We start from the raw sequence: 8,198 nt of genomic DNA, 5'->3' as shown, positions 1-8,198 counted from the left end.
TCCCTACAGAAACTACATTCTTTCCATAAGTGCTTCGTCTGGACTGATTGCCCTGCTGTCCACAGGATCCAAGTAGACAAAAACCATCCCCGCAGCAGTTTATTTCTGCGGGAGGGCTCAGCTGCCCTACAGAAGCTACAGGGTGGAACAGGAATATGTTGGGTTTTTTTTACAGTGTGACTGCTCGAGGGTAGGGAGGAGGGTTTGAATCCAAAGTGATTGAATTATAGTTACTTCTGGCATCTTTCCATGCTGTTATTTGATAACTGAATTAATCCCTTTTTTTTACTTAGCGGTGAGAGGAAATGGTGTGTGAGCAGGTACCTTTGGGAAGCACCGCAGAGGTGTGATGGCACTGCAGGCCTGTAGAGGGGTGTGCCATAGGGCGCAGCTCCACAGCTGTGCCTCCACCCTGTAACAACTCCCTGTCAGCTCGCTGCCGAGCCCAACTCGCTGAGTGTGAACAGTGACAACCCACCGGTTACCGATGTAACGTGAAACGTTTTAATAAAAGGAGGTGAATCGTCATTTAAATCCATGTATTTCCATTCTTAATTTTTAAAAAAGGGTGTTTTCACAGGCAGGCAGCGTGTGTAGGTTTGTCCACTCCTTCTGCTTCCGGCCAAGAGGAGTCTGCCACAAGTCAGTCCCCTCCTTCTTGGCAATGCTCCCCGGTTTTCAGTGACTTGCAGTGAGGACAGTGCCAGCGCCTGTCCCCCGTCAGGGGTGGCGGGGCTGGGCCTGCCTGGGCAGGTCGGGAGGTGCTGGGCGCCTTTACCAGGAACTCTGCCACCCGCAGCAAGGTGACTCGGAGCAGCGCTTTCTGCTCCTCTTACTGCCAGTTCGCTGCGTGGCTCCTCACCAGCTTCTCCCCTCACCTCGGAGCGGTGGGTTCTGGCAGTGGCCACAGTCTGGAGCATGCAGCACAGGGCAGGACTTCTCTGGTGAGAATGCTGCAGCGCTGACAGCCTGCAACAGAAGCGGGTGGTTCGGTGTTCTGCAGAAAGCTCATCTTTTCTGAGGGCTCCTTCACCAAAAGTAGTGCGGGGTCTGGTCTGGGTTTGCGGTTTGCTGGTTTATTATTTTTTATGTGGGTTTGCTGTCTGTTGTTTCTGTTTGGGTTTGTGGTTTGTTTTCTTCCCTTGCAATCCCCACTGCACCCAGTTTCTTCAGCGTAATGCCAAAGCTGCGGGCGCTGCTTGGCTTCCCAGTGCCCTTGGAGCACTAGGTGAGCCAGTGTTTAAAGCTTTTGCTCTAGGGAAGGGACCATTCCAGCTTCTCGGTCAAAAAAAATAAGGTTGGGGATGAATATATTTTTAATACATCGTTGGATTCCCATTAATCTGAGAAGGGGAAGAGAACATTAACTTGTACCGCCAGAGGTAAGGAACAGGTCTGCAACTGGGAAAATAATTATACTGCTAAAATAACAGAGCTGTTAACTCTGTGATGGCCAAAGCCTTTGTGCTGCCCGTGAAGCAGGTTTAAAAATAGTTAATTTTCACAGCTAATGATGCAGCATGAGATGACGTGGCCTGAGGCAGCAGAGGAGGAGGAGGACTGACCAGCATGGAGGAGCTGGTGACCAAACTGCATCTGGCAGGTGGACACTCACGTGTTCATGTCAGGACTGACGGCTGCCTCGGGGAACTCACCTCTCGAAGGGCCTCCGAGACACAGCCCAGCCCAGCCCTTCGCTCCCTGGCCATACCCACTCCTCCAGCCCAGGTCATGGGCCCTTGGCCCTGAGTGGAGCCGCCGGTCAGCGTGTCCCCGGGGAACGACAGCTACCCACTGTCCACATTAGCCACTGCGGTTTCCAGAGGGGTCTCGCTCTCAGTAACGGGTCTCTAGGGATAACATCAGATGCACAAAATGCTTTTATTGTGTCCAAGCAGAAGTCAAAGTCAGACTGCGATTCTGGGGATACAGCAGCCGGGGTCAGTTACACACACCGCAGGTCATCGGAGTACATACAGGAGAGGACAACTCAGGCGTTACTACTGGTTCACGTGGCCCATGTGAACGCCGCGCACGCTCTGCAGGTGTCCTGGAGTTAGGGGAGTAGATTACAGGGGTCCTAAAAACACTGTACAAGCTGTACCCCCTCAAAGTACTCAACACGAGCGAGAAACACATACCGAAACCGTTTCACACAGCAAACTCATGGGGAGACATGATGTGGTTCTGGGGATGGGCAAATCGATACATAAACCACTTACTATCGACTCCCGTGGAGGGATGGAACATCACAAAACCCCGGCCTGTTTAAAACGCGTCTTAAAAATACCAAGCACTTATTGATGCCCCGTTCCAGAGCGAGTTAAAGCAGATGTTGCCCTCCACCAAGTATGTACCTGATCAGTTGGCTCTGGCGGTTTTCAGCAGCTGTGTGTTACCTATCTGGAGAAGTATCTACACCCTTACAAGCTCGGGAATACGGGAATCTGCAGCAGCTCTGTCTACAAGCAGGCAGAAGTGGAGGCAGGTTTCTATAGATGCAAGCCCAGCGTTTTACCGCGGGTTTCCTGCTGTAAGGTTTGCGTCGAACGGGAGTTTGGCGCGCAGCCGTTGTTGTGGCTAACCCGACATGTGTGTCTGTGTTTGCTAGCCGTGCTCCGCGGGCTCCTGCTCAGCAATGCTTCCCCAGAGCTCCGCGGCTGAAAGAAGGGCACAGGGAGGAGCTGAGCTACCTAATTGCTAACTAACTCTCTCTTACATCCTTTGTTCAGCTACGAAACGAAATCTAAAGCATATATTCAGCATAAAAAAACAGAAAATTTGAGCTTACTCCTTCTCTCTGTTGACCTGAAGAAACTTTATAGCTGAGATTTCCCAAACATGGTTTTATTAAAACCTGGAGTTGTATCTGGCTTTTCTTCATTGAAAAAAATAGATCTGTACATCCTTCTTTAATTACCAAGTACCTGAAGGTTATAAATTATTTTTTGCTTTACAAGTGTTTGTCACAGCTCAAGCATGAGGTGCTAAGAATAAAGTAAAAATTAATGAATTCAGTCAAAGGTAAGAAAATACAAGATTATTCTTGGTTAGAAGAGAGAGTAACTGTGCTTTCAGGTTTCACTGCAGAGTGGTAGCACACGTCTCGCAGGGTCTGGTGGCGGTAGCCGCCGAGCAGCAGGCTGCTGAAGGGGTCTCATACCGCTGTCGAGTCGGGGCTGTACGTCGGTACAGAGCACTTGTCAAACCATGCAGTCCAGGGAAGCCATGCATTGCGTTAGGATCTGTAGTCCTTCTTGCTGTAGGGCTTGTTTCCCAGAATATTATCTATCTCGTTTACGATGTGGGATGTCATCTTTGGAAGGACCTGGGGGTAGCAGAAAACCAGCCTTTAATCAAGCTGCCGTTAAAGGTTTTTCCGAATTCAAATCTAGATTTTATCAGATAACATTTCCTTGGGTCTTTGGCTGACAGGTATTCAAACGTTCATCTGATACCTTTCTCCCTTCAAGGAAAAACTCCTGTAGTATCTTTATGAAGTGAGGGAATCCCAGGAGCGCTCCTAAGCTTCATCTGCACAATATTGCTCGGCTGCCGTGGAGTGCGAGCGGGTGGCAAGACACCAGGGGAAGCTCTTACTGTGTAAATCAACAGAGAACCACTAAGGCGGGTGCAAGGGACTGGTGTCCTGTGGAAATCTTAGCACAGAGTATCTCACAACATGTCCTGGAATCAAGTCAATTGCTTTTTCAGATACACTGAAGCTGCTGATGCCACCCTCGTGATGCTGGGTACGGCTGTAACTGCCACCAACGGTGGTAAGTCACGGTGGTGCACCGTGGGTTTGCCTAATTAATGTGCCTAACGAGAACTGGGAGATGCCTAAAGCAAAATACAAAGTATTGAAACAACATTAAGAGGAGGAGGGTGCTGGTCCCCAGCACTGCTGCTGTTCCCACCCCCAAGAGCTGGGCAGTAGCTGACCCCCTACCTCTGTTGAGATGCCACCACTTGCCTGTATGGCTCCAAGATTCTCTATCAGCTGCTCTGGGTTGGAGGATCCTAGAAGGACGGAGCTCACCCCCTCGTTTCTCAGGCACCATGCTGGGAATAAAGTCACAAGATGATCAGGAACACAGGCTTCGTGACACAGCACTACGCCAGATCCTAATGCTTGTGAGAGCTGCTATCTCTATTTGAAAAACAGCGGCATTAGTCATCTCAACCTTCCCTTTCCTCCTCCAGCACTGCCAGGGAGAAGATGCAGAGGTCAGAGAGCAAACCACCAGCACCCCCCTGACCCTAGTCCCTGGCCCAGCCGTTGTCGCAATCGTGGGGTTTGGTTTCCCACATCACGAATCCCAAGGATTCACCTCTGGGCTATCTGGACCAGGGATCATGTATCTAACAGACTCGTGGTATTTTCCACTCTTGGCTCTCAGCAGCAAAGATAATTATTAAAAAAAAAATCCCAACCAAACTATCTTTCAAAAGTAGCATTGTCTTGTGATCCCTTCTAGCCAGGAGGGACCATCCAGAGAGCTGGGTAGGTCAGGGTTGGACCCCCAAGTATACCCAAGATATGCTACCCCTATTATCAATCTCTGGCTGATGAGGATGCTGGAAACGATCTTATTTTAACTAATTTTTAACTTTACTGCTCAAAAAAAAAAAAAAAAAGGAATGTTTTTGTGTGAGGCTGGTGGAGCCAGGGTTACCCACAAAGCAATACAGGGCATTTTAACATCCTGCAGCATGCTTTGGGTTGGTGTTTTGCTGCATTCCTCGACATGGGTTACCCTTCTCTTAATGAGGCATTGCATCACCCAGCTTCAGGCTTTCTGCCTTTCTGGCATTTTGTTCCATACCCCTCCGCAGCAAATAATCCCACAAGAGTTTTAAATAATAAACAGGTCTATAGATACTACAAAAACAAAGCCACGCTCGGTCCCCTTTGAAGGACGGCACACCGTTTTCTGCGTTACCGCTTGCCCAGGTCTGACCCGTGCGTAAACGATCGAGGGCAGCACCAGAGTCTTGGCAGCTTTAGGGGTTCGTGCAAGACTTCACCTGCACTCGGCTCTCAAAACCCATAAGGCACAAACTGTGTGTTGCAGGGTGTTTATTTCCCTTTGCACTACAAGGATGAGGCTAAGTCTTCCATCACTAGTGAAGGAGCAGTGATGCCATCCCTGTCCCGTCACCTACCGACGGCTAGCTGCGGCAGCGTGCACCCGAGGCGCTCGGCGATGGGTGACAGGTCCTTCAGCTTCACCTGCTGCTTCCTGCCTTCCTCGCTTATGATCTTCTCTTTCAGCCACTGGTAGCACTGGAGATAAAATACATCGCAATGGAGAGCTTAAGGCTCTTATAAACTGTTCTTACAAAGCCACATCCAACCCAGGCTGAAAAACCCAACGCTTGGCTGCCTGAAGCAGTTCTGGCAGGAGCAGGCTGGCTCCTGGGTGAGCCTAGGTCTGGATCTCTCTGGCTTTACACAGCACTGATAGACTCAGCCTGGAATCTGGAACCTCCTTAGTTTTATTTTCAGACCATGGGATGCCATTGCAGAGCAGAAAAAAGTGAAGTACTGGTCAGCTTGAGTAGATTGGCACAGACCCCTCCAAAAAAAACAAAAATAAAAGAGCGCACCTGATCTTGTTCAAGATTAGAAGTTCAAGATTACCACTCAAGATTAGAAAACTAACTAAATGAAGCTGAGATTTCAGTTCTCCCCACTCCAGATTTGTAACTTGCTTCTGCTTCACTCTCACCAATTTAATTTGGATCCCCCCGCAATGCCACCTGCTTAGATAGATTTTACCAAATATTAACAATACTTTATTTTGGGAAAAAAATCCCAGATGCAGTGAAATCCATTTGGAAATTCTGCCCTTTGCAAGCAAGTCAGTGCAGACAGCATCTGCCCTTTAAAAAGCACCAGGCTGAGTAAAACCCAGCATGGGGCGTACGTCAGCCCGCGGCACTGGCCGGGCAGCGTTGGCTTTTGCCCATCAGCTGATACAGAGGCTCCAGTACCGGTTTGGTTGATAAAATCAAGGTAATTGTGGAGAAAAGGCAGGGCCACCAAGGACCCAGAGGTGTGATGGGGTGCTGGGGTCTGCCCTGCCCACAGGGCTCCCGGCGGGGATGCTGCAGAGCTGAGCCCCACCGCTCCTCACCCTGAGTCACTTGCTGCCTGGTAGGCTGGTACCCAGGGAAGGGTAGGCAGAAAAATAACATCTGAGTCTGTTCTACCCGCTCCACGTGGTTAAGGGAGTTTGAAGTCACAGCAGCTGTATGGATGAACATCGCTGGGACCATCAAGCACAACAGAAACCCTGGGCTTGTGCCTTCTCCTGGACTGTGTCCGGTCGATGTAAGGGTGGGCACATCACCCTTCTGCAGAACCCCCAGAGCCTGGCTCCAGTCACAGGCTGCCCACAACCAGCTTGTGGCCGTCACCTCGCTGCAGTGGGGAACCCAAGCCTCTCTATAACCCAGATTCTCCCGCACCTTGGAGTATGGTTGTCAGAGAAACCAAGCTGATCGATCCACACGGCAGCACGCCAGCCAGCCCTCTCGCGAGGGAGCTCTTCTCCCTTCGGGAGGGCAGGAGAGTAACAAAAGCAGCACATCTGCTTTACACCGTGCAACCACAAAACCCATACCTTCAGTGCAGCCCTTGAGCTTTCAGGGACCCCGTTGCCGTATTTCCCTGAGATGATCCCACAGGCTAGTGGAGACCACGTCCTGGGCCCGACCCCCCTGGGGAATACCTTCAGTGCAGCCCTTGAGCTTTCAGGGACCCCGTTGCCGTATTTCCCTGAGATGATCCCACAGGCTAGTGGAGACCACGTCATGGCTCCGACCCCTGTGGAGAAAACAGAGGAGGATGTTTTAGGGGGGTGGGAGGAATCAGAGTTATATTAAAAACAGGACTTCCAGTTAAGAAACAATAAAAGCCAAACAACTGCTGCTTGTTCATATTGCTGCGGGCAGCAGCAGTTTGGTCGGGAGAGGCATCAGTGTCTTTTTCTTTCGGGCCGTTAGACAGATCCACGCCTGTCCCCTCTGGATGCAGGGAAGGAGAACGCTGCTCCCATCCAGAGCCCCAGGTCCGTGTTTCTTCCTGCGGATGAAGTAGCCAAAGGGCACAGCAGTCCCACTCTTACCTATTTTATGATACAATTCCGGCAGCTGAACCTCCACTTTCTCTCTCTGGAAAAGATGATATTCGGCTTGTTCACACACAGGCGGGATCATGTTAAACTGCCTTGCTACGGAGTAGGCTTCCTGGAGAGAAGGAATCGGGAGACAAAATACTTAATTATCTTGTGGGACACAACGCAGACGTGGCCCTGCCCAGCCCGGACACGCGCTGGGGGTTCAGCTCGGCTTTCAGCAGCCTCTGCAGCTGGGATGGGGAGTTACCAAGCGCCAATGCATCCCCAGCACCCGCCTTTACCATGATCTCCATAGCGCTCCAGCGTGACGTTCCCCAGTACATCGCCATGCCCTGGTTTATCACATGTGTCATCGCCCGGACAATTTCTAAAAGAGGGGGTAAAAAAAGCATGAGGACCGCATAGAGGCCGATTTTTCATCGCCAGATCCTCCCAACACCACTTAGAAGTGCCAAGCGCACCAACAAGCCTGAGCAGCTTGGCACGAAACACTGTTTTTGCTGCGTTCTCTTGCTCAGGCATGAATGAAAAAGCATTGACAGTGTCAATGTAAAGACTTTATCCTGCAGTTGTCTAAAAACTGCTTTTACCACCTGGCTATCACCCACCACCACCTTCGATTAGTATTTCTTCTAAAGTTTAACACAAGAGGGCGGCGTAGCTGAAAAATAAGCTAAAAGATAGATTAAGTTTATTTTTAAATTTGTTTCCTAAAAGCATAGAACTGGCCCAGCTGCTTTTTACCAGCAATAGGAGATGCTGGGGATAAAGCTGCAGGACTGGATGGCTGACCCTGGCTCTGCTGAGGGCAGGCGGCGCCTCTGCAAAGCCCAACGCTGCTCCTCAGCGCCTCAGCCCCGTGGTCCTCGTTCTCCTCTGGGAAGATGAAGCCTGCAAAGCTACACACACCCCAAGCCAGGCAAAACCCGTCGTAAACTTCACTTTGCAAGAAAAGGAGAAATAATATGTCTATCTTGCAGGGCTGCCCAGGAGGTTGCAAAGTGGTGGAATGCCTCGCTAATGCTGGGAGGAAAACAGCCCCGAAGCCTA

At 50.4% G+C, this 8,198-nt stretch overlaps 2 protein-coding genes across 2 annotated transcripts in view; one reads left to right on the top strand and one right to left on the bottom strand.

Moving 5' to 3' along the window:
* The window catches only part of SSR3 (signal sequence receptor, gamma (translocon-associated protein gamma)), a gene marked incomplete at its 5' end in the record, with an annotated part of 2,257 nt that extends 2,086 nt beyond the window's left edge, over positions 1-171 (top strand). The window contains one exon of the mRNA XM_010140278.1: positions 10-171. Within this exon, the coding sequence (XP_010138580.1) occupies positions 10-76 (67 nt within the window). The remainder of the gene's footprint in view (positions 1-9) is intronic.
* Positions 172-2,944: 2,773 nt separating this feature from the next.
* LOC104497065 (voltage-gated potassium channel subunit beta-1) lies at positions 2,945-7,540 on the bottom strand. Its single transcript, XM_010140277.1, has 6 exons — positions 7,430-7,540; positions 7,137-7,257; positions 6,741-6,835; positions 5,170-5,290; positions 3,977-4,065; positions 2,945-3,328 (listed from the first exon to the last, which is right to left on the bottom strand). The coding sequence occupies exons 1-6, from the start codon at positions 7,538-7,540 to the stop codon at positions 3,239-3,241; spliced, it is 627 nt and encodes a 208-aa protein (XP_010138579.1). The 3' UTR covers positions 2,945-3,238.
* Between the last annotated feature and the right edge of the window lie 658 nt (positions 7,541-8,198).

Source organism: Buceros rhinoceros, unplaced genomic scaffold (genome assembly GCF_000710305.1).
Source record: "Buceros rhinoceros silvestris isolate BGI_N320 unplaced genomic scaffold, ASM71030v1 scaffold20227, whole genome shotgun sequence".
NCBI classification, from domain to species: Eukaryota; Metazoa; Chordata; class Aves; order Bucerotiformes; family Bucerotidae; genus Buceros; species Buceros rhinoceros.
The sequence above is the reverse complement of the archived record's forward strand: the minus strand, read 5'-3'. Positions and strand labels throughout refer to the sequence as shown.